The following is a 26933-nucleotide window of genomic DNA, read 5'->3' on the forward strand; positions in this document are numbered from 1 at the left end:
TTCCACTTTTTTGTTCATGTTGCCTCTAATCTATCTCTATACTAAGGTAAAAACTATCAATGCAGACTTTTCCTGCTGTGAAGAGCAAACCAACAATGCACTGTTTCAGGGAATGAGGCTATCAGGAGAAAGGTACACCTTCAATTAATTTTGCTGTGTGTAACTAAAAAAAGGCATGTTTCCATTCTGGCCAATAAGGTTTGTTCTAATGTGTGTGTGTGGAAGAGAGAGTGAGAATGATACATACAGGATTTAGGTTATGTTAGTTGAGAAACCAAACAGCAAGTTAGTTCTTACTATTCGGTTTCTCATTCAGTGACTGCAGTAGCGTGGTTTCCTGGGAGAAAATAGCAAGTGTCCATGTGAGTGTGAAGCAAAGCTGAAGGTTAAAAAATGACACAACTATAGATGGTACTGGTCAGAGCATGGCAGAGAACTGCCAATGCCACTGACAATAAACAATTAGCAACTGCTTAAGCAGAAAAGCAATGTAACTCTCTTCATGATGCTGTCAGCCCAGTCTTTAATCAACTACACTGATTTCTAAGATACATTTCATTCATCTCAAGGCAAAATACCTTCAACACCAGTGGGGAAGAACCCAAGGCACCAATCTAAAGCCGGACCTCTTCACTGCCTCCATCCTGGACCTTTATCCCAAACCAACCTCCTACCAGGGAAGTCCACGAGTGCAGATGTGGACAGGGAGGAGCCCCAGTCTTTGATTTCATGGCAAACATTGCAAGAGCAACTGCAAAATACATTCAGCAGCGGAGACAGGGAGGGGAGGCTTCACAAAGAAACAAAATCACTGGCTTTAAAAAAGCAGTGGGTGGGAGGAATCCCCCCCCACCAGTCAACCTCGTTTAGATTTTTGGTTAAAAAAATAAAAATGGCACCTGCCCTTTGCCATCCCACCACAATTCAAACATCCAGGATATTTTAAATATTTTTCTGTACATATATAAAAGCCCCCAGACAGTGGTAGGGAGCTGAGGGAGAATGGCACGAGTCTGACTTTTGAATGAGGAAGAGCAATGGGGCCCCGTTTGCCCCCCATGGTGCCCCTTTCTCCCCCAATCCACAACTTCACAGTGGTCCAGGTCTGTAGTTCATTGGCTTGTATGGAAGGCAAGAGGACAAGGAGGAAGAGAAAACAACAAACTCTCTTCAAAGGACATCGGCTCGCTTGTCTCGAACACGGCTCCTTGCTTTTGTCCGGGCTTTGAAGGCGGCTGAGTTGTAGAGGTGCTGCCAGGAATGGAGAAAGAAGAGAGAACAGAATAATTTTCAGAGGAAATCTCTCAGATGTTTGAAACAATCAGAGGGAAAAAGACATGCCAGATCAAATTATCTTAGGTTTGGTACCAAGTAATATATCCACTTCAGCTGGGGATTAACTTAGCTCCAGATATTGCCAGACTGTAACTCCTATCTTACCTCCAAAATTGTCTGTGCTGATAGGAGTTGGACTGGCAATAACTGGGAAAACTGTGTATTTCCCAGCCTAGAGGACCATATTTTGGATAGGATCTCATAGAATTAGACCACAGGAATGGAAATAAACCATAGAAGAGAATCTGGTCACTGGTTGTGCTAGCTAGGACTTTGGGAAGTGCAGTCCAGGAACATCTGGGGACTCTTCATCATTTATTTTATTTTAACTACAGAAAGAACATTAGCACACAATAGCTCTGTAAATTACAGCAAAGGTGATAACCAAGGCAAGCATCATGGGCAGGCAGATAACTCCTGCACTATGCACACGTGGAGCATGAAAGCAATAGGATATCCCCATATCCCTTACTACAGAGCTTTCCAAACATTTAAAACTGGTGACACACCATTTTTATATATGCATCATTTTGCAACTCAGTAATTCAGTGTTCCTAGCAAACCAGAGGTTCAACCCAATGCCTTATAATAGATATAGGCACATACATAAATTGTAGTAACAAAATGTATGAGGACACAGCATATCTCATAAAACCCTTTCATTTATTTTTAAAAAAGATATGATTTATTGCTTATTTCACATAGACTCAGAGGTTTCTCATTACCTTCATTCATATGACACACCTACAAACTGCAGCCAACACATTAACATATCACAACACACTATTTGGAAAGTTCTGCCCTAGCACCTAGTTTGTGTCAACTTAACGGTGAGTTATATTTTCTGCCACTGTGCATAGCTCCAGCATCAGAAGAGCCAGTGAGGACACAGCCCCTGTTTTCCAGTGGTTTAACTGTATGTGATAAGGTGGGGAAGGGCCAGACAATTCACTGGCATCACAGAAGAACACCAGGCTGTTCCTATGATAGAGATACTAGTAGTGTTGCCCACATACCTTCTCAAAGCGGGAGATCTTGCTGGCTTTAATAGCTGCAGCATCCAACACTAGTGGGGGGCCAAGGTCAAATATCTCACGCAGCAACTCATTGTTCTAGAGGCAATCAAAGAAAACACAGCCGTTAGGTAGACTCTTGGCTTCAAGATACATAGAAGACGCTGGGCAAAAGAATCTTCAAGCTGTAGTGCTTTGTATAACAGCAGCCTCCCCCAGGCTGGTACTGTATTGCCAAAATGGTGGCTAGGGGAATAATGGAAGCTGTAGTCCTACACATCTAGGAGCACTGGGGGGAGGGGTTACTATAGAGTGCCATGAAGGGCATCAAGCTCCTCTCTGCTTCACGCATATACAGGCACAGAATTTCTTCCTCTGCTGCAGTCATTCCTTACCTGCAGATGGTGCCTGACTCCGGAGCCAAGAATTTCTTTGAAAGCATTGTACATTCTCCTCCTTGCCCAGCTGTCCACATACATGCACTCCAATCCAAACTTGATGGTTTCCTCATGGCACTCCCCATTCTGCAGCAGGGGAAAAAGGCATTTAGAGGCTCCACAGCAAAGGGCAGAAAGCCTCATTTGCCAATCACTCACAAAGGCAGAGCATCAGACAACACTGTCGTTCATTGAATGCTTGGCAAGAGCAGTCACTTCATGGAACTGAAAATGTACTCGTTGCATGGGCATTTCTGATTCCTCTCAAGCAATGTGGGTGCCACTTATTCTGTCTTGGTACCATCTTCACATCGCTCTGGACATCTACTGAACTGCTTCTTGGGTACAAATACCTTGAGAGACAAAATGACAAGACTGGCTCAATCAGTTTTGGCATTTGCTCTTTTTTTAGAATCAAGAAAGTGGCAGCCACTTTCATGCATTTTTAGTACCAAATCGGGCCGGAGGGGAAAGGGTTTTTTTTTTCTTTTTCTAAGAATATGAAGGTGTCCCTGCACTTGAACTTAAAATGCACTCGGGGTTCTAATTTAAGGGCCAATGGATGAGTAAAGCCATATGGAAAAGGGCCGGGGCCAGGAAATTCCCCTAGACATGCACAGATTGTGCACTTCTCAGGATTGATTGTCTCAGCCTCTGCTTCACACGTCAGCAATAGAGGTGGCGGAAGCAGAAGCTTGAGTCCCAAGGCTTCTGCTCTTTCAATAACATTTAGGGATGAAGAAATGCTAGGGAAAATGACCCACCCACTCCCACAACTGAACAGGGATGGCAAGAGACAGGCAGGGCACCTCAATGAAATGTAGCACATCACGAAAGATGGAGCGTTGCTTGCGTCTGTCCGTCTTGGCTCGGTACTTGTTGCTGTCTGTGGCCAAGGCTTTCAATTTTGTGCACAGCAGGTCAGTGTCTTCATAAAAGAAATCTTCCTGTGGCAAAGGAAAGGAGATAAGATGTCACCCTACAGCTTCCACTTTCATGTCACATTCTTCCAAAAAAACAAGTTAGTATGAGAGAGCCTCTAAACTTTCTTTTTCACATTTGTCTCCCACTCTCCCTTTAGCTAACAGCAAGGTTTTTGCTGGACACAGAGGTTCTCTAATACCGTGATCTGATAAAATCTACATCAACTTGGTTACCGTGAGGAAACAGGATACCTTGTGCCCCTAATCTATTGACTGGCAATGGTAGAGTGATTTATTGACAAAAGCAAAATCAATGTCATAAATTACTCAAATGTTGTATTTCATTGTTGTACTCTCACTTGACTCTAGCCAATGGTTTGTTGATGGAAATAAAGGCTACTTACTGACTGAAAATGTGAACAATGCTGGCATTTACTCAAGAGGGAGTAATTTAAGAGAAGTCTTTTGACTACCATCAAGCTAAAGGGGACCTCAACTTTGTTATTTCACTTAACAAAGGTAGCAAGCGGGAAATGCAGGAGCAACTTGTTCCTGGATGACAATGATCCCAAAACAACCTTAACAACTCCACTCAGTATTCCAATTTATTGGATAGTGATGTGAGAGCTTTCTTGCTAGGCCAAATCCAAATATTCATCCAGTCCAGCAACCTGTGTCCCACACAGGCTACTTGGAGAAACCTTCTAGGGAACCCACAAACTGGACAAGAATTTTCCTATTGTTGCATCCAAGCAGCATCTAAGTGTGACATTCAGTTACATACTGTACCCAAACAACAATAGGGTGGGTAGGTGGGATGGGATATGTTTCTGCAAAGCAATCAGAAATGGCCATTAATGGAGAGTGTGTATGCTCTACAAGAATCATAAGAGTAGTGTCGTACCTCCATGTCTCGGGCCAGTTCAAACAGAAGTGCAATTGTTTCGCCCGCAACAATCCGAAGGTTGACGTTATCACTGGACAGCATCAGAGGCAATTTAGGTAAGTGACTGCAAAAGGGGAGAAGAGAGAGGTGGAGAGAAGACTGACAGTTTTAACATAATAAACCTTCAAAAGGTCCTTTATGTGCGTAATCTGCTTCCCTACTTCAAGTATCTTAGCTATTTATGTTCTCAAAGAGTCAGAGAGCAATTGCAATTGTGAGCTGCTTAGATTAAAGCACTAAGTATATGTCTTCTATCACCTATCACAGCCAGTAGAGGATGGTTAAGAAGAAACCTTGTCTGACAAGACAAATCGCTTACTTGTCCAGGATCTTCTTGATCTGAGTACTTGGGCAGATGGTAAGGAGAAGGGACCAAGACTGGAGTGCACTACAATGCAGGTTCTGGAGCAGAGGGCTGTGGTGGGAGGGCACGAGGCTGGCATCTGTGCTGCAGGACATGCCGAAGATACCCTCCAGGCAGGCAAGGCAGGAAACCAGATCCTGAAAAAGAAAGAACGGTGATCCGCGAGTTCTCACAAAAACGAAACGGACAATGAATGGTATGGATGAAATGTAGATAGAAGAGTGTCTCTAATTAATCTGTTACACAAATTGTGCCATGGTGCAACTTATCCCTAGGTCATGATATGCAAGGCTATTATTTATTTATGTATTTATTTATGACATTTATATCCTGCCCTTCTCACCCCAAAGGGGACTCAGAGCAGTTTACAAGTTATAAGTATATACAATATATTATATTATTAGCATAGCACAATATTAGTATTATATATTACTATATTGTACTATATTGCAATATTATTAGTAATATTACATATCATATATAATTATATTATTATATTGTATTATTATTACCCTGTTTCCCCTAAAATAAGACATCCCCAGAAAATAAGACCTAGTAGAAGTTTTGCTGAATTGCTAAATATAAGGCCTCCCCCAAAAGTAAGACCTAGCAAAGGTTTGTTTGGAAGCATGCCCGCCGAACAGAACACCAGAGCATGCAGGATCAGTAAATGTACGTACCATAGAAATACATGGAAATAATGGTAGTAACAAGAAATTCTTGATAGGATTCACAGTTTGTCTGGTTATGCTGGTTTGTGATGACAACTACTGTACAGTATATAATAAATGTTCATTTTTTTTTGTTCAACAATAAATGTGAATTCTTCTTCACGGAAAAATAAGATATCCCCTGAAAATAAGACCTAGAGCATCTTTGGGAGCAAAAATTAATATAAGACACTGTCTTATTTTCGGGAAAACACGGTAGATCATTATATGTATATACAATATGTTATATTATTAGCATAGCACAATATTAGTATTATATATTACTATATTGTTGCTGTGGGGAGGGGCTTCCAACTGATGACTGAGGAGACATGGTGGAACCTTGTGATATGCAAGACTAGTTTCCCCAGGTGACCACTTTAAGAGTGGGATGATGGATCTTAACAAACTTTTTTTTTAAAAAAAAGGGGATAGGAAAATGTGATCTGTGGGCTCCTTAAAGTCCCAGTGTGATTCACATCCAGCTTTTGACTCCTGCACCCCTAATATTTTGAAAATATTTTAATCTGGATGATTTCTGGAGTTATAGCAGGCGCCTCCCCTTGAGCTTCTTTAGATCAAAAGGATACTTTTGCAGTATCAAAAGGGACTACTGATAACATTTGGAGGGACAAAGGGAAAGATAGAAAGAAGAGCTTGGCCTGTTTTTTACATGGGAAAAAAATCTCCACAAACTCTTGTAAAAGTGCTCCTCCAGCCCCCACAAGTTGTGGTGCTGGGTTTTTCCAATTAAAATACTACGAGGGCTATCCAGAAAATAGGCTACGTTTTGGATTTTAAAAAGGACAAAGTATAGAATAAATCATTTACCATATGCAGCTGAAAGACACATCCCAAAACTACAATCTCATGTAATTCCCATTTAAATGTAGCCACGTTTCTTATAGATAAATCAGTTTGAAAAGTACTGCACCGGTAAATTCCCCGCCTGTGTCCTCGGCTCCTGCTCCTTCTCCCTCCCTGCAGCGTAGCCAAAACGCTGCGCTGCCAGCCACGCCCCCATTGTTGGAAACGGAGGAGAGAGGCGGGGAATTTACCGGTGCAGTACTTTTCAAACTGATTTATCTATAAGAAACGTGGCTACATTTAAATGGGAATTACATGAGATTGTAGTTTTGGGATGTGTCTTTCAGCTGCATATGGTAAATGATTTATTCTATACTTTGTCCTTTTTAAAATCCAAAACGTAGCCTATTTTCTGGATAGCCCTCGTATTTTAATTGAGAAGGGGGATGGCTTTGGAGAATAAAAATGTTTTTTCTGAACAGGCATGGGCTATGTTGACTTCCCAGACATGGGAGAGTTGCCCACCTACTCCTTAACAGTCAGCCACCTTCTTTACAACAGCTATTTTGTCTCTTTCTTAGCAACTGAGAGGCTAGACAGCATTGCTGAGGATAGTGTGGCAGGAAAAGGGCCAGTTAGATATGACCTCCTAATCCTAGAAGCTTCTTAGCACAATGAGGGTGGACAATTACCATTTAGGGTCTCTTATATTCTCCAAAATAAATATACAACCCAAGGTCTCTGAAAGCACCTGCACTAGTTGCTTTTACAGCCTTAAATCTATTTCCTCCAAATTTTGGAAAATGGCTCCATTTTGACATCCTGGTTCTATATTGCTCAACTAAATGAAACTTTGAAACACCAACTTCAACAAGCTCCTGACTATGAAGCCCACAAACACTGCTCTAACAGAGCATGAGGCTCAATAATAATAATAATAATAATAATAATAATAATAATAATAATAATAATAATAATAATAATACTTTATTCTTATATCCTGCCCCACCTTCCCTAGGGGACTCGGGGCGGCTTACAAAGGGGCCACGCCCAACAGTACAATAAAACACAACAGTAAAAACAAATCCGAACACGACAATAAATACATTAGAATAAAACACACAGCAAAAACAATTTAAAACAATTTAAAAACATGTTCAATGCTCAGGAGTGGAATAATTGATACTTCAATCTTCAGACTAAAGGGCAAAGAATAAGGTTAACAAAGTGCAATGTATTATAACTTCAAGTGGGATGGTACAGCGATAAGGTGCAAAGTGTTGGGATAAATAGCGGTAGGGGTTTGCTCTGATTTCTTCTTAATTAAAAGTGGTTTGGAAAAACCAGGTTTTCAGATCTTTCCTGAAGGAAGTCAGTGTGGGCGCTAGTCTGATTTCTTTCGGAAGGGAGTTCCAGAGCCAGGGCGCCACAACCGAAAAGGCCCTTTCCCTCGTCCCCACCAAATGCATTTGAGACGATGGCGGGAGCGAGAGAAGGGCCTCCCCAGTGGATCGTAAAGTTCGTGCAGGTACATAACAGGAGATGCAAGAGAACAGAACAGCTCCAAAGAAAACGCTTTTTCGTGTTTACTTGATTGAGTCTCTTACTAGCTTTCCAAGCAACAAATAAACAATTGTTTAATTATTAAATTAAAATCCAGTTTATAACATTAGAGAAATTGCTGAAAAAAAGCCTGCAGATGTGAATCCAGAGATTTAACTGCAAGGCTAGCAGGCCACAGGGGAAAAGAAATCTTGGAAAACCACATTTCTCTGTGTAGTCTGGGCCATGCACAGAAAGATAAATCAGATAAGGGGGCTTCTTCGCTCCTTCAAAACAATCTCTAATTAAAAAGTGGACACAGTCAAATGGCGGATTAGCCATCCATCCTCTTCAAAGCAATGAGCACTCTACAAAATGGTTTGATAATGACCTGCATAAAGTTTACAAACCAAAAGCTCAGCTATGCCTCGCAATCTCTGGAGATCAATATGCAGTGAAAGGGAGTGAAGAGCTTAGTTATATATTATATTGATAGCACCCTGCTGGAGAGTTAGGGTGGTATAATAGTTAAAGTATGGAGACCCAGGTTTTAAATTTTTACTCAGATGCGAACTTCAGGACTATCTATTATTTCTCTGCCACCCAACCTCATGGAGTTCTGACTTTCCAAACTGTGCGTAGAGACACATTAATGTGTCAGCTGCAGTGTTTAGGAGTGTCATGCAAATGTAATGAGAAAATACGGAAACCTTGGAAATGTATGTCAATATCTTACAAATCATATATTAAAGAGAAAAGAACACCCCAGCCCTGCTCACATGCTTAATTTTAGTACAAGAGGGCAGTTATTATTTTTAGGCATAGTAGCCCACAAGGTTAAAGTCTTTGCATTATTTACCTCCATGTCGGCAGCAGCGATATAGCAGCACATCCCCAGAGCCGTGGCACACTAAGAGAGAGAGAGAGACAGGGCAAATCATTGGCACGGTCATTCTGATAATATTTTATCCCATCCCACAAGTGCTCCCACACATTGAGGTTCACTTCAAGCAGAAGGAAAAGGCTGTACTCACACTTTGTCGTGCAATTGGGCTGGCCGAGGAGTCAGTCAGGATGGTGATGAGTAAAGGCTTTAGGCTGCGAAACACCTCCTCTCCTTCAGGTCCTGATCCCATCTGAAGGCACAGTAGTGTGAGAACAGTAGCAACAAGGGACTGCTCCTCCCCTTTACCTGTGAGGAAAAAGAAACACAATTGTGCCACAATATGTACAAGTGACACTAGAAACATATATTACAATCCATCCTCTACATTTGGGTGTTTTGCTGATTTGATTATTCTCGGATTTGAGTAATATGTCCTCTTTTGGAATTGCTAAGCCCTTCAGCATGATTCCGTGGTCAACCTCCAGCGGAAGTTGAACACAGTTGGCCAGAAGATCTAGAGACAACACTTATTCTAGACATCTGTAGATCTTCCACTGCAACTGCATGGCTAACATCCAGCAGAAGTTCACCATAAAGGTTGCACTGGAAGACCTAGAGATTCTCAGAAAGGTGTTATCTTAAATAAAAAATATAGTGTTTTTTTATTTCCCACTTTTACAGGGGTTCTGTATGGAAGTGTTGGGTCTACTGCAGCACTGAACACAGTGTCATAATGAGGTTATGGATTGTGCAGAGACCAGAAGCTCACTAAGTGCCATGTGTTTATTATTATTTATATTGTCTTTCCTGTTGTAAGCCACTCCGAGACCCCTTGGGGAGAGGGGGCGTGATATAAATAAAGCTTTATTATTATTATTATTGAGTGGTATTTTTAGCCTTTGGCAGAACTGAATCTTTCACAGCACTCTAAGGTGATGTCAGACAGGATATAAAGGGCATTCCAAAAATGCACCAAGAACACAGCTAAAAAGCTGGCTGTTAGGCAGATTTGTATATAGCTGCCCAGCCAAACCCATAGGTTGCTGAGCTAACCAGTGACTCTTCCTCATCCTGGAGAGAAGTGATCAGTGGGTTGCCACAGGAGTCTGTCCTGGTCCCAGTGCTATTCAACATCTTTATCGAGATGAACTGGATGACAGAATAGAAAGCATGCTCACTAAATTTCCAGACACCAAACTGGGATAGCTAATACCCCAGAGGACAGAATTCGAATCCAAAATGACCTTAACAGATTGGAGAATTGGGCCACAGCTAACAAAATGAGTTTTAAAGGGGATAAATGCACACCACAACATCTATGTGGGAAAAATGAAATGCACAAAAATAGGATGGGTGATTCTTGGCTTGAAATCCATACATGTGAAAAGGATCTAGGGCTCTTAGTAGACCGAAAGCTAAACATGTGTCAACAGTGTGATGCAGCAACCAAAAAATCCACCATAAATCTGGGCTGCATCAACAACAATATAGTGTCCAGATTAGGGGAAGCAGTAGAACACTCTGTTCTACTTTGGTCAGATCTCACCTGGATTTTCGTTTTCATGTCAGGAGCGACTTGAGAAACTGCAAGTCATTTCTGATGTGAGAGAATTGGCCGTTTGCAAGGACGTTGCCCAGGGGATGCCCAGATGTTTAGATGTTTTAGCCATCCTTGTGGGAGGTTTCTCTCATGTCTCCACAATGAGCTGGAGCTGACAGAGGGAGCTCATCCGCGCTCTCCCTGGGTTGGATTCGAACTGGCAACTTTCAGATCAGCAACCCAACCTTCAAGTCAGCAGTCCTGCCGGCACAAGGGTTTAACCCACTGTGCCATTGGGGGGCTCCATAGTTCTGAGATTCAAGAAGGATATTGACAAGATGGAACATGTCCAGAGAAAAATGACCAAAATTAATAAAGGGCTTTCTTTGTGGTGCACCCCCCGGCTTTGGAACTCCCTCCCCAGGGAGATTACACAGACCCCCACACTGTCCTCCTTTCGTAGGGACTTGAAGACATTGCTCTTCAATCAATCCTTTGAGAATATTTAGACCCTAGTTGTCCTACGTAGTTAATCGAATATCCTGCACTTTATCCCATGCTCTCTCCATTACTGCAGCTGGCACTTGTTTTATTCCAATGTTTACAACTCGACCATGGTGTCAGTAATTTACCACCATGGTTATAGTACCCCAGCTTGATTGAGTCTGAATTATGTTTTATATGTTGCATGTGTTTTATTTGATTGTATTTTATACTGTGATCACTTTTATGTTGTTTTTAGGCACCTTGTGCCATCCGTAAGCTGCAGAGTCCCTTTAGGGAGATTGTGGCAGGATATAAGAATAAAGTTGTTGTTGTTGTTGTTATTATTATTATTATTATTATTAAAGGTCTGGAAACCAAGCCTTATGGAGAATGACTAAAAGCGTTGGGAATGTTTAACTTGGAGAAGAAAAGACTGAGAGGTGATATGATAATCATCTTTAAATATCTGAAGGAGTGTCTTGTGGAAAATGTGATTTTATTTTCTGCTGTTCCAGAGATTAGGACATGAACCAAATTACAAGAAACGAGATTTCACCCAAGCATTCAGAAGAACTTCTATATTTCAAGCACTGTCCAACAATGGAATAGACTGCCTCAGAGTTTGGTAGAGAGGTTGAATGGAGTATTTCGGAAGCTCTTTTGTTGTTTACTTATGCAAGGCAAGAGGTTGAACAAGATGGTTTCTCAAAACTATTATTCTATGTCTCAAAGGACAGTCTCAAAGACTGGAAAGACCTACCTTTCTTCAGGCACTTCTCTAAAGAGTCAGTGAGGGTGAGCCTTCGTTCCAACAGGAAGTCAAAGAGTGTCTTGGAGGAGAATGCTATCCGTAGGCTCTCAAGAGCAATCTGTCGGGTCTTGGCACTAGAAAGGTGTTAAGGAGAGAAGAGAGGTCATAGTCTGACAACTTTTCCTTGACAGTACCCTCACTTCAAGTACCATAACACCAAAAATAGCAGGTCTATCTAACTATGCACATTTACATTGAATTCCTCTTCTGAACTGTTTTAGTATTGTGAATAGTCGAATTATATTGTGAATAGCTGAATTACATTGTAATGTTCACTTTTTGTTTTTCTTTCATTGTATTGGTTTTTAAAAACATTTTAGCTGCTTGAAGTTCCAATTTTGGGAGAAAAGGAAGATACAAATACAAATGATTCTGTTGCTGCTGTTAATTATGATAATAATCATAATTAATAATAGGTATTATAATTTTTAGCTATTACAGGGATCCAGACCCAAATGCAGTTTTCATTTGAACTTATACAAGGATGAAGTTTCATATTTTATGTAATCCACCAGAGAATATATCAGGGTTTCACATCCTAGTGCCACGATGAATCATATATACACACACTATGAAGCTGTCTGGATTTGTACAGAGGCTTCATCTGTATCCATTGATACAGATCCTTTGGTGCCCTTGATACCCTCATGGAACAAAGCAGTAACACTTGAAAGAACAAAAGGCAACACAGAATCGTGCAGCTGACAAACCGCACGAACCCACATGCAAGGACAGGGAGCCCATCAGGGACTAAGCATTTCCCCCAGGCATGAAGAACCTCAGGTTACACAAAGAATTGTGAGACAAGAAGAGAGAAATAAATGAAGGAGACAGGCAGAGAATGAAACATGGTTTAAAAAATACCCTAAAATGATGGTTCAGAAATTCACCCTGAATAAACAGGCTGTATAATCAAAAGGCCAGCAATTCACACTGTGCAGTGAGGAACAACGCCAACCCTTCTGTGCACTTTTGCCAGCTTCTTCTCAATGGAACTGCGACCCACCTACTCTAATCTGATGCTGTTGGTGAAGGCCAAAAAGGACTAAAGTGTGTGCCCGCACCTTCAGGTTGCCTGTTGACTTATGGAAACCTCATGAGTTTGATAACGTTTTCTTAGGAAAGAAATATAGTGGGCCTTGTTTATCTGCCCCATGGATAACAAAATCTGTGGATGTTCAATTACCATTATATAGTAAAATGACCTATCCCATATAAAATGGCAAAAGCAAGGTTTGTTTTTCTGCATTTTTTTGTGTATTTTCAATCTGTGGATACATAAGCAATAGATCCTTAGGGCCAACCATACTTAAAGCAGGGAACTATATTCTCCAAATGAGGATCTTTATTCAGCCTGTTAATATGGAACTGTCATGGAGAAGCAGAGATACCAGGACACAATCTGAGAACGGGAGATGGGCCTCACCTTTTATCCATCACATTGTCAATACATTCCTTCAGCTTATCTTCCACCTCCTCTTGCTGTGCCTGCTCATCCACAACATCTCCCCCTGTAATAAGCAGAAGAGGAGGGAAAGTATCAAAGCTGTATCTGAGAGACCCACCCTGTGGCCAGCTGATCATCCACTCCTACAGCAATCAGAACAAGGGCAGCAAGCAAGTGCCCGATGGCAAGGCTGCAAAAGGATCCTTTATACTCGCATCTCAACAGAGTTTTTGTTCAGCGCACTTTTGGCAATTCTTGAGATAGGAATTGTTCTGGCAGCTGCTGTTAGCTCAACAGTGCTAGTCCAGATGAAGTTATATTGTAATGAATGAAGGTTTAATAAGAGCACAGAACCCTTTTATATTTTGAATCCTTCTGCTAAAAGCCACTCTTGATGACTGCTTTGGTGGAAGGGTGTCAGGTAAAACAAAGTCTCTGGAGGTGTCTGTCTATGGTCATATGGTAGAGCGGCATATACAACAAACTAAAACACTTAATTTCAGTTCAAATATAACCAATCATCATCAGGTGCCAGGTTGTTGTGTTTTGTCAGACTGGTGAATTATGACCCTATCGGCCAATGCAAACTATGAGTCATTTGCAACTCTGAAAAACTAACTCTGGTAAATATTCCGTTTGGTTGCCTGAAGTCAGAAACTCTAATGAGCCTGAACACACAGTGGGATTTTCTTCTTGAAATCTTTATAGAAGTACCTCTCACTCCTCCTCCTTTCTGTTGACTATCAGGCCTTCCTTTTCAGTTCCCTGCATGCATTCACACTCCTACATATCATTATTTTTTAAAAATGGTTGCTTTTCTGAAACAGAATTGCATAATGTGAAACAACCACACATACATAGTGTAACTGAAATGTTGTTGACATCAAAATCTATTTTTGGCGCTATGGCAGACTCACACTTACCTGGCACCTCCTCGGCCACGCTGGTGCCCTCACTGGCGCTGCTGTAGTGACTCAAGACTTCACTGGCTGCCTCGTCATCACTGGCTGCGGACTCCATCTTGGCATTGCTGCGAGCTCCTTACAAAAAAAAAAGGGCCAAAAAAGGTCAGAAGTGGCTGTATGTTCACCTGTATAAGGCACCTGCTACATTGAATATTTCAGTCATGCAAACTCTATGTGAATAAAGGAAAGTTTCCTTTCCCCCTCACCAGTGATTAGGGACATGTTGCTGTTATGTGCCTTGAAGTTGTTTCTGATGTATGGAGATTTTAAGGAGACCCTATTACAGGGTTCAGAGGGGGTTTGGCTTTGCCTTCCTCTGAGGCTGAGAGAATATGACTTGCTCAAGGTCACCCAGGAGGCTTCCATAGCCAAGTGGGAATTGGAATCCTCGTCTTCAACTCTAGTCCAACTCTGAAATCATGCCACCATGCTGGTTTTTACAAGGATAATTACATACAACTATTTGACAAGCAGTAATTTATCATGAACAAGAGACATCGTAATGTAGTAGTTTGAGCATTGGACTATGACTCTGGAGAGTTATCAGCTATGGATAACCTTGAGTAAGTCACATTCTCTCAGTCTCAGAGGAAAGCAAAGGCAAACTTTCTCTGAACAAATACCGCCAAGAAAAGCCTGTGATACGTTAGTCTTAGGGTCGCCATAAGTTGAAAATTGCTTGAAGACAGAAAAAGGGACTTTTCACAGTATATAAACTTGTGTGAATTAGCTTATATCGTATATATTCAAGTATAAGCTAACCCGAATATAAGTCGAGGCACCTAATTTTACCACAATAACTGGGGAAACTTATTGACTTGAGTATAAGACGAGGGTGGGAAATGCAGCAGCTACTGGTAAATTTCAAAAATAAAAATAGGCACCAACAACATTAAATTAATTGAGGCATCAGTAGGTTAAATGTTTTTGGATATTTACATAAAACTGTAATTTAAGATAATAATAATAATAATAATAATGATGATGATTATGATGATGTCCCACTCTGATTACCTATATACTTGAGTATAATCTGACTCGCATTTAAGCCAAACAGGACTCTCACCCGAGTATAAGCTGAGGGAAGCTTTTTCAGCTCTTAAAAAGGCTGAAAAACTCAGCTTATACTTGAGTATATACGGTATTATTTTGGATGTGTTACCACTTGACAAACTGTCTGGCCATGTCAAGTTAAAGAGTGAAAAGAATTTTACCATACTTGATAAGAAACCCAAGGGAAACAGAAGATTATGAATTTTCCTAAATTTAATGAGGAAGCCAGGAAGAAATTGGAATAATATCCTCCACATCATTTCACAGGACACTCTGAACCCATTCAAGGTCCATTTTCAAATGCACCTGGCAACTAAAGTGCCCTTAAAAACCCTTCTTACTACTTATTACATGTATATCTCTTTGGGTGAGCTGTGGATGGAGCTCATGCTTCTCGCCCCTGGTCTGTTCTCATAATAACCCTGTGAAGCAGATCAGGCTAGGAAAGTAGTTTCATAGGTGAACTTGAATCTGGATTTCCCAAATTCCAGTCTGGCACTCTAATAACTATATCACAATGGTAGAAGAATACAAAGAACTAAGTAAATCCTGCACTGAGATAGAATAGTTTTATTGGATGGTCCATATACTACCTTTCCCTGACTTGTTCGTTTGAGTGTAGAATTCACCCCCAAAGAGGAAAGCTGGCATATTCACTGCATCTGCCATGTTTCTCTTCTGGTCTTTGGGAACCAAGCCAAGATCTTGACCTCACTTCCCAAGCTGGATGCCGTATAAAGCACTGAATGATCAAGAAAGCCAGGGCAGCTCTGTGTGAAGAAGGCTCTTGCAAAAAGGAAGGAGGGGTGGGGGGACTCAGCCAGTTGGCAGGGAGTGTGGAGGGGAATGCCAGCTTCAACTCACCTAAAACAAGAAGTTATTCAGCCTTTTCATATCCTGGAATACTTTTTATGAGCACTGGACAGCAATCAGCTGGCTACTGCCTTGGCTGAAATGAAGAGTGTCAGTTCAGACTTACCCTTCTGATAAATATTCAAGGTCTGGCCCAGCAGATAACGGCAGTATATGGAAAAGGGAGGCTCACCCTTGAATCCTTTCCTACTTTCAGTACTAGCATATTTACCTGGCATTGTCTGAGTCGGTCAATTTTAATAGTATTTATTAGAAAATATTCATTTTAATTTTTTTTATGATAATCACATTCATAAAATGTGGTAACTCTCATCATCCCCATCCTTCCTAGCAAAGTGGTAAAGATATTGGGAGATTTAGCTTGGCCAAGTACTCTGGCCGTCTGATCAGTTAGAAGAGTCACACCTTCAGTTGTAGGTGGAAATCACCCAGCTCTTTGAATGTGGTTTGACTACAACTCCCATCATCCTCTATCAGCACCCCCAAAGCCCTGCCAGTATTTTAAGTTGGATCATAATGGGTATGTATATCAAGTTTGGACTGATCCATCAAGCTGTGTAGGAGCCTCTGTGAATCAAACCAACCAATCAACAAACATACATTCTTTGACTTTTATAGGGATATCTACAGATTCCATAACCAGACATTCCATATCCACGGTTTCATTCATCCACATTCCAGAAATATTCCACCCCTCCCAAAGTATTTCAGGGGATCTCTAGGTCCTCCAATGCTATGGTCCTATCCCAAGTATAGTTGAAATATAATAATAATAGTGACAGTATAATGAACCAGTTTGTTTTGAGCTCATCCTTTGGCAGGACTTAAAGGCTGATACAGCAGCTGCCATTAGTCCATAAAATACTACTACTAAATTGTGATTGCAACATGAATCTCATGAACTCTATAATCCTTGAAAGTATTCCCAGTCCTCAAACTAACATACATTCTTACATATTATTTTAAAAATTAACTAAAACAACTTGCAGCATAATAACAACAACAACAGCAACAACAACTTTATTTTTATATCCCGCCTCCATCTCCCCGAAGGGACTCAGGGCGGCTTACATGGGGACAAGCCCAAACCAACAAAATTTAAAACCAAATATAAATTAAAACATATCTCAATAAAATCAACAACATTACAACAAGATAATAACATAAAACAGCATCATCAACAGCCAATAGTCTGAGCAGTAATGGGTGCTGAAATTCGGGGGGAAGTGAATTGTGCAATAGAATTTCAGAACAGGGCTGGTGGACAAAAATGCAAGGGCCAATAATAAATTAGAAGTAAAAGACCAACATCATTATAAAAAGATGTGCATGTTGTCTAATTCTTAATCAGGAGATAACTAATGTTTTCTTGAAAAAGCATGGAAATTCAATGTATTTAACTAAAGTAGTACACAGAAATATAGGACTTGCTATTATCGCGGGTTTTAGGTACAGTAGAGTCTCACTTATCCAACATAAACGGGCTGCCAGAATGTTGGATAAACGAATATTTTGGATAATAAGGAGGGATTAAGGAAAAGCCTATTAAACATGAAATTAGGTTACGATTTTACAAATTAAGCACCAAAACATCATGTTATACAACAAATTTGACAGAAAAAGTAGTTCAATACTCAGTAATGCTATGTAGTAATTACTGTATTTACGAATTTAGCACCAAAATATCACGATGTATTGAAAACATTGACTACAAAAATGCGTTGGATAATCCAGAACGTTGGATAAGTGAATGTTGGATAAGTGAGATTCTACTGTATCCATCAGAAAGTCATAGTAGGGATAGGGATTCCTAGAGAGAACACTTTAAACCAAATCTGCAAAAGTCAACCCTGCAAATGTAGAGGATCAACTGCTCATTTCCACTGAATGAGGAAAAAAATCCAATTCTTCCAGAAAAGTGATTTTGTCACTAAAAGGACAGTTTTATGGTGCGCATTGTTTCAGGCACAGCCAGACTTCCCTTTGCAATGAGGAGCCCTGCTTATTCCTCACAGCATAAACTATTCTGAGGTCTCTTGGAAGCTGGAGCTAATCTGTGCAAAGGCAACTCTCTTTTGTCTGCAGGTGAGGAAAAAGTTGCTAGCTCATCAATGATGTCATTAATATGAAAAGTTAAACAGAAATGAGGCCTGCAAGTATCTTTGTTTAACTTTGCCAACATTACCCTGCAATCCCTAAAACAAGCAGCTAAAGAGGGAGACAAAACTTTAGCGGGGGAAAAAGATTGAATGCTCAATCAGGTGCACTGTAGTTTTACAAGCCTTTTAGCCTTCTCTATCAAAGTGCCTCACCAAACTGCAAATTCTAGGATTCCACAGCATTGAGCCATGGCAATCAAAGTGGTGCCAAAATGTATTAATTTTACAGTGTAGATGCACCCAAGGTTTTGGTATCCATCTCTCAGGAAGCTTGATCACAGCACTCACTTCAATCAACTGGCTCCTAAGAGGCACAAAACCCCCTAATGTGGAAGAAGCTCAAGCACATTCAGCGGCCTGGAAGTATGTGTCTCCTTAGCTAACCCCACGCAAAAGCAAGAAGGGGATATCTGGGAAGGCATCCAAGCTGCTAGGCCAAGCCTGCCTTCCCCTGCTATACTTGGAGAGAATGTGATAAATCGGGTGATAGGCAGTCCAAAGGCACCACTGGGTGTTACTCTGCAACAAGCAGAATATAACTACAGTACAATATCATAGCTACTATACAAGACATAAGCAATGAAGAATATGGGTGCATCTCCACTGTAGAATAATTGCAGTTCAACACCACTTTAATTGACATGGCTCAATGCTATGGGAGATGTAGTTTTGCAAGGCCTTTAGTCTTCTCTGCCAAAGAATGCCGGTGCCTTACTAAACCACAACACCCAGGCAGTTAAAGGTGGTGTCAAACTGCATTAATACAGTGGAGAGATGTGCTCTTTCCAGTTAAACAGCCCTCTTCAAGTCAGAAAGAGAAGAAGTCAAGTTAACAACTGTATTTAGAAAATATGGTAACTATTAGATCTGGCAGCTAATATTCTGATCTCATAGTTAACAGTTCAACTGCCACTCTGCTTAAAGGAAAGGGTTGTCCAATCCAAAAACAAAATATGGTCCCCAAACAAGTATACTTAATCATTGCCTTAACCCATTTCCTCTCTCTTGTATAAGAGTAGAGTGGTGGTAAACCTCAAAATGATTTTGGGATAAACAATGCATTGGGTCTAGGGCCACACTTTGATCCCAAGAGAATCTTCAAGGGCTGCACAAAGTGACAAAGGTCCTCTGTCCGAAAAAACTAGAAGTGGTTGGAAGTCTAAGTCTTCGGCCCTTCCACACTACAGAATTACAGCACTATCATTCTGTTTTAACTGCCAAGGCTCCAACCCAGGCAAATCCAGGGATTCATAATTTTGTGAGGAAAGGGATGAAGATCTTTTCTGAAATTCCAAAATACTCCAAAATTGCATTTTTTCCCTAGATGGGTGGCTGGGATAGTGACACTTTTCCTTTTCTCTTGGTTCAATGTACAAAATTTTTGTTTTATACACAAAGTTATTAAAAAACCTGCATGAAATTACCTTCCGGCTATGTGTATAAGGTAAATACCGTGTTTCCCCCAAAATAGTGTCTTATATTAATTTTTGCTCCCAAAGATGTGCTAGGTCTTATTTTCAGGTGATATCTGATTTTTCCATGAAGAAGAATTCACATTAATTGTTGAACAAAAAAAATGAACATTTATTATATACTATACAGTAGTTGTCATCACAAATCAGCATAACCTAACAAACTGTGAATCCTATCAAGAATTTCTTGTTACTACCATTATTTCCATGTATAACAATCTATGGTACGTACATTTACCAATCCTGCAAGCTCTGGTATTCTGTTTGGCAGGCATGCTTCCAAACAAAAACTTTGCTAGGTCTTACTTTCGGGGGAGGCCTTATATTTAGCAATTCAGCAAAACCTCTACTAGGTCTTATTTTTTGGGGATGTCTTATTTTCGGGGAAACAGGGTATGAACATAAATAAATGTTGTGTTTAGATTTGTGTCCGATCGCCAAGGTATCTATGTATACACAGGTTGGGCTAAAAGTCAAAGGGACTTCATTATTTACAAAAACTTTTATATTTTATTTGTAGTTTACAATATCATAGCGTCATACATAGTATATAGGCAATAAAATTACATTACATATACAGTATTTTTTAATTCAAGAAGTTATTAAAACATCTGATGCCTTTGTGACTTTTGGTCCCAAGCATTTTGGATAAGGGATACTCAACCTGGACTTAGAATTTCCAACCAGGGGGCTTTTCTAACATCTGACCAGACTATAGATCCCAGGATTCCACATGATGTCATCATGGTTGATAAAGGTTAAATCACTGTGACTGTGTCATATGAAAGCACTGTGGCTTAAAAAACTAGGTATTAATTCAGAATTCTTGCAATCTATTTTAAAAAGTGAACTGACACTTTCAGGAGAGCATTTTAAGCCCTCCTTGTTTTCTGGGAAGAAAAAACCAGGATGGCATGAGGAATTTGGAAAACAGTCTTTGGGGGGACCCAAACCAGCAGTGAAACAGATTTAGAAAAGGGGAAAAGACTGGCTGTAACCAAACGTGTAGAAAAAAGGATGAAAGGTAATTTATCTTCTGCCTGTAATCAACAAGCTTGAATACAACATAGCTGGGATGAGCAATTTGCTCCACTAAATGCTGTAGCTGGGGCTGGCAAAGTAGGCAGCATCAAGGGAATGCCATTCAAGGGTTAACAGGCTCCTGGCTTCATGCCAAATAGAAGGAAAAGGCTGCCCTGACAGTGGGAGACAGATGAAAGCATATTGCTGAGTTCACAGCTGGGCCCCACAGTGGAACAGGGCTCCATAGTGGCGCCATGCAGTACAAAGGGAGAAAAAGAAGTTACCACTCAGCACCAGATCCCACTGGAGTGTTAGCCATCATGAGGATGATGTGGGCATCCTACAGCCCATAAGGAAAGGGCAAGGCAAAGTGTCTCCCCCCCTTAGAGTCAGCTTACAAGGTGATTGTAAAAGCAATAGGGCTAGCAGCACACATTGTGAACTTTAGCACAATGAACTGTCTGAGGTTATATTTATTTTGGGCACTGCACACTGGCCTTCTACAGAGATACCAGAACAGGACGTTGAGTTCTGCAAAGCTGCAAGCAGGCACAACTTCTGAGCCACCTACATGTGTATGTGTTATCTTGAAGTCACCTGTCTACTTATGGCAACCCATGGATTTGATCGGGTTTTCTTAGGCAGGGAATATCCAAGAGATGGTTTGGCATTTCTTTCTTTTGAAACATGGCCTGCAACACTTGGTATTTGTTGTGGTCTTCTATCTATTAACCAGGCTGACTCTGTTTAACTTCACAGATCAGATGGTATCTGGTGCCTTTTAATGTATTTCACTCTGGATGCTCCACCTTAAAACATGCTTCACTCCCTGTTGAACACCAGATAAAGGGAGCCAGCAAGACTCTTTCAAGACTCCATAAAATAAAAGCACAATGAAACTTAAAAGCTTAAATTGCTCACTGTTTTGGCTGCTCCTAATAAAAGTACGGCCTAGTTGTGATTTTGGGAATTCCCCACAGTCCTGGCCTACCTTTCAGGATTATTGAGAGAGTAATGTGGATGAGGAGGACCATATATGTCATCTTGAACTCACTGGATGAAAGGCAATATATAAACATCTGTAACATGCACAAATATAACTTTTAAAACATTGGACTCAATCTACCATATTCTTAATTCTCTGAATGAAATTTAAAAGATTTGATTTGGACTGGACCATACTTTGTGTACAATGTTCACACACACACACACAAGTAGTCCCTGAGTTACAAACAATTCACAGTTAAGAATGGGTAAGAGACAACAGAGAGTGAGAGAAAGTGGAATTCACTTTTGAAAGCGTTATCATGGGGAAAAGATGTCGCCATTGAAGTTTTCTCACCAATCCTTGTTTCCACAACAAGCCAATTTTTTCAAAATCCAATTCTCACAGGGACAGGAAGTGAGGTGAAATATTCTGAACAGGGGCAGAGATAGCAAAAACCCACTACAGGTGTGTCCACCCTTCTTTTTTCTACCTAAAGTATATATATGTGTGTGTGTGTGTCTGTGTGTCTGGAGATACACTTAAATATATACATGTTCCAACTTAAGAACAAACCTACAGATCCTATCTTGCTCATAACTTAGGAACTGCCTGTACTGTATTACTTCAATTCTAAGACACACTTATTTCCTTATGTAAACATCTCTAAAAATGGGGAGCATCTTAGAATCACGGGTATATCTGATGTATTTAGTTGGTGGAGGTGGTATTAGGGAATGTCTTGCAATCAATGGCCTCATAAGAAATATGGTATATAAACCTGATTAGACAAAGAAGGGTGTTGAAAAATAAATTTGAACAACTAACAGAGTCTTTGACAAAAAGAAGTAACATTTGGCAAGTGGGAGGAAATACAGAAAGGCATTATACTGAGCACATGGACAGTACACGAGAGGAGCATCAGATAAGGGTTTTTAGTAAAAATTTCTGTCAATGAATTATTTTTTTTATTAAATTATTAATTCCTCATCTAGAAATCAGAATGTGTCCCACTAGTACTCTAAGAATAAAGTTGTTGTGTTGTGCCTTTGAATCATTTCTGATTTATGGTCATCCTAAAACAACCCTATCACAAGGTTTTCTTGGCAAATTTTATTCACTGCCTTCCCCTGACACTGAGAGAATGTGACTTGCCCAAGGCCACCCAGTATAGCACCATTTAAACTTTCTTTGTGTGGAGTGTTAGCCGCATTGAGTCCCCATGGGGTATAAATAAAGATAGTAATAAATAATAACAATAATAATAGCCAACTGCAGATTTGAAGTCTGAACTCTGGAGTTATAAACTGACATTCACACTACCACACCATGCTGCCTCGCTAAAAATGAAATTAGATTTAGCACAAAAATATGAAACACCTATTATATCAAATGTGCAAAATAACAAATAGAAGGAATGAAACAGACAAAGCATTTAACAACAGCAAGGAAGTAATATCTATACAAACACACAAGTCAGCAATAAAACAACAATGCAGTTAAAAAACCCCCACATCCAACTAAAATTCTAAGGCAGTAACCAATAAAGCAGGACAATGTACTGAATGGGCGCATGGGTAAATAAATGTGTTTATTGACCGAGTGTAAACACCCAGAACAACACATCCTGGGCACATGTACTTATCCGGGACTCTCCACAACCAGACTGCCAAAACATAAAAGACTTGGGTGGATACAGGAATCTGGAGTAGGGTCTCTCCTGGAGAATATATGAGAGCAGGAGATCCTTGAAAAATCTATGTGACCTTTCAAATTCTTTTGCGAAAACAGAGAGAGCCAGTGGAGTTGACACAGAACTAACAAGATACGTTTTACTATCACCTCTTGCCTGTCAGCAGCATTATCTGCAATAATGTGAAGTGATGGAAGTTTCCAGGTGGCCTAAAAGGACAGCAGCCCGACGCGCACAGTATTGTACTTAAATCTAGATCCTACTAGGGCACAGATAACTGGCTACCAAAGGCTATCATAAATCTAAAAAGCTTCAATGGCCATGTTTCTAGAAGAATGATCAGCTTAATTGCTCTAATTCCAAAACCATTGTTTGAAAATGAACTTATACATATGTTATGCATACAAAGTACGCACGGGACATTCCAGTTGATAGGCTTTGAAGACAACATAAACAGCATCAGCTAGGTGGTTTTCTTTTTTTTAAAAAAGAGTGAACCGCCACCATCACTTTCCAGATGACACCATAGTCAAGCAATGACAAACAATGGGTTTCCATAGGCCAGTTTGTTTTCCAAAAGCCTGGCTAGAGAGTTCCACAACACACCAGTGAGTAAACAGGTGTTCATCAAACAGGTGCTGACGCCAAAAAGTAAGCACAAAACAAGAGAGGTATTGTGTTCCCAGCTGTGTTCTTGGTGTCACACACATAACATTCACCCTCATTTTTCTCTCCTAAGTTGCATGCATTACAGGGGAAGTTGTGGTATTTTTATGACAGATCAAACCACAACTCTCAGGATTCCAAAGCAGTGAGCCATGGTAGTTAAAGTGGTGCCAAACTGCATTAATTATACCATACTTTGTCTCCATTGTGTGGTGAATGCCACTTCAACATCATGTTGGTCTTGTTAAATGATAAGCAAATATCTTCAACTGTTTTCCTGTTCAATGAAAGTGTATTGAAGGATTTAAAAAAATCTGTTATACAGATTGATAGTTCAGATATTTTAGCAGTATGAAAAACTGAACTTGGGCCACAAGAAGGTGACTGTCTTTATGTCTTCCATATCTATGTACAGTTCTGCCGAAACTTCAATTTTTGGAAAGTCCTACACACTAAGAACTTAAATTGCTTTAAGAAAAAGCCTTATGGAATTATTTGCTTTAAATGCTAATACCATGTGCTGAGAAATAAGACTTTTCTTTGGATTATTGTTTTTATGGGCGCAGTTTTGTCCACATGAATCAAGAAATAAATGCTATGTGACTTGTTCTGGTTTCATGCATGACAATAATAAATGGAAAACTACTTCACAGCACACAGTAATTATCACATGAATACTAAAGAAGGTAAAAATATAGAGAGGACATTTATACTTTGGTACGATTGAAAAAAATATTTATTTGGATAATAGAAGAAGCACTTTTTACTTTCTGTGACCTAGTGATTGCTGAGCTCCAGCAGAAGTATTTCATGGCAATACTGCTTCCAGCTGTAGGAAGGGCTTCGCACGACTTAAATGAGTTATTTATTGACACGCTTAAGCGGCTGAGGGGGAAAAGGAAGGGGCCTGAGGCTGTGAGGAATGGCGGGAGTTGCAGTTCAAAACACCTGGAAGGAAGGCCCAAGTTTGCCCTGGCCTGATCTACACGGTGGAATTAACGCAGTTTGACATCAGGTCAGCTGCTAGGGAGCCTGGAAGCCGTAGTCTGAAGCGGCACCCGCACTCTTAGGTAAAGAGGGCGAAACACTTTGCAAACACAACGGCAGCTTCGACGATTCCATAGCGCTGAGCCGTGGGTTTTCAAGTGGCGCCAAAGCGAAATAACTCTACAGTGTGGACCCCCGCCTCCCTCCGGCCTTGTACCTCGGCCTCCCCTACGGGGCCCGTCTCGGCGTCGCGCTCGCGGCATGGCCGGCTATCAGGAGGCGGCTTCTCCTCTCCGTGGGGCTGCCTGGCACGGGAACCACGCCGCCACCATCTTCCTTCCTTCCGTCTTTCCCTCCTTCCCTTGGTTGCCAGATCGCGCTCTTCCCCCGCCGAGCCGGTGCCTCCGCCGCCGCGCCCTCTGGGAAATGTAGTCCTGGCCGGCCGGCCAGCTCAGCCAAAGTGCTTTGTGACAGCGCCGCGCCCGGACTACGAGACCCATGATGCTCCGCGCGGTGCCTGCCGGGAAACGTAGGACGCAGACTGAAGCCACGCTGGTCGCATTGGGCGGGAGGCAAGAGTGGACTACGATTCCCAGAAGAGAAGGCGTTTCGGCGCCCCGCCCGTTGAGCCAGCCGGATTAAAGAAGCGCGCTCGTCACAGGCTGAGCGCGGGAAAAGAAGGAGGCCCACCCCTCTGGTGGACAAAGCGCGCAACTGCAGGAACTGATTGCAGGAGAGGGTGCTGGATTAAAGGATCACAAATTACACTAGGGAACAAAATTTGAAAAATAAAATTCTGTTTCTGGTTTGAAAGTGTTGTTTCCTGTTTAATTGTGCAGTACTTACATTGTTATCCTCCATAAAGTTCGTTTTTGTGGCTGCCACAAACTATGTCGAATTGGTTGAGACTCCATGAGATATTCATTGAAAAACTACAGTATAGCAAAAGGTGTTGCACTCTATAACGTGCGAAGCCAAAGTCTGGCAGGCGAGGCCCTTTCCTGCCACCAATTATATTGTATGTTTCTTTGCTGTCACCAATTATATTAAATGTACCTTTGCTGCCACCAATCGTAACGTATATGCCACCGCTCACCGGGGCCAGCACACAGAGAGACCCAAAAATGGAGGGAAACTCTGTCTGATAGAGCGAAGGTTAATAAGCAGACAGGCCACCTCTTTATTATGACGAACAGGAAGACACATGAAAACTTGAGGTGAAGTAAAACAGAACTGTGATGTTTATTTGAACAATACCATGAAGGTTACAGAAGAATACAGGCTGGTTTCTTTAAAAAATAAAATCGTTCTTGACTGCTTCAAAAATTATGTTCTCTCACAAGAGAACAAAACAGGCTTTTTAAAACCACACAGTTCTCCCTTCTAGAGGCACTAAACCTAAGCACTCTGTCCCCTAGGGCAGGGGTTCCCAAACTACCCCTGCAGTGGTGGCTCCCTCCTCCTCCTCCCTTTTGCTGCACGAGCCTTTCCAGCCTCCTCTCTCGCCCAGTGCGCTTTATAAAGGTATTTTAATTATTATTTAATTAATAATTAATTATTCAGGGGTGCTTTGCTTGTGCTTTTGGTGCACGGAGGCAGAAGGGAGTTGGACTAAATGGCCCAAGGGGTCTCTTCCGACCCTCATCATCATCATCATCATCATCATCATCATTATTATTATTATTATTATTATATTATGACACAGCAAACAAGATAGACATGCTGGATTTCGTATCACAAAATCACAAGTCGAACACTTCCCAAGTGTTTAGGACTGTGTGATGTAGTTTCGGATGATGCGTGCAGATCC

At 41.0% G+C, this 26933-nt stretch overlaps 1 protein-coding gene across 1 annotated transcript; it reads right to left on the bottom strand.

Moving 5' to 3' along the window:
* Nucleotides 1–506: 506 nt before the first annotated feature.
* Nucleotides 507–25555, bottom strand: ifrd2 (interferon related developmental regulator 2). The gene is made up of 12 exons (XM_003217617.4): nt 25341–25555; nt 14171–14287; nt 13227–13311; nt 11750–11874; nt 9112–9269; nt 8937–8987; nt 4974–5155; nt 4613–4718; nt 3595–3732; nt 2744–2872; nt 2352–2447; nt 507–1251 (listed from the first exon to the last, which is right to left on the bottom strand). The coding sequence occupies exons 1-12, from the start codon at nt 25384–25386 to the stop codon at nt 1171–1173; spliced, it is 1314 nt and encodes a 437-aa protein (XP_003217665.1). The 5' UTR covers nt 25387–25555; the 3' UTR covers nt 507–1170.
* Nucleotides 25556–26933: the final 1378 nt, after the last annotated feature.

This window comes from Anolis carolinensis, chromosome 2 (genome assembly GCF_035594765.1).
Source record: "Anolis carolinensis isolate JA03-04 chromosome 2, rAnoCar3.1.pri, whole genome shotgun sequence".
Lineage (NCBI taxonomy): Eukaryota > Metazoa > Chordata > Lepidosauria > Squamata > Dactyloidae > Anolis > Anolis carolinensis.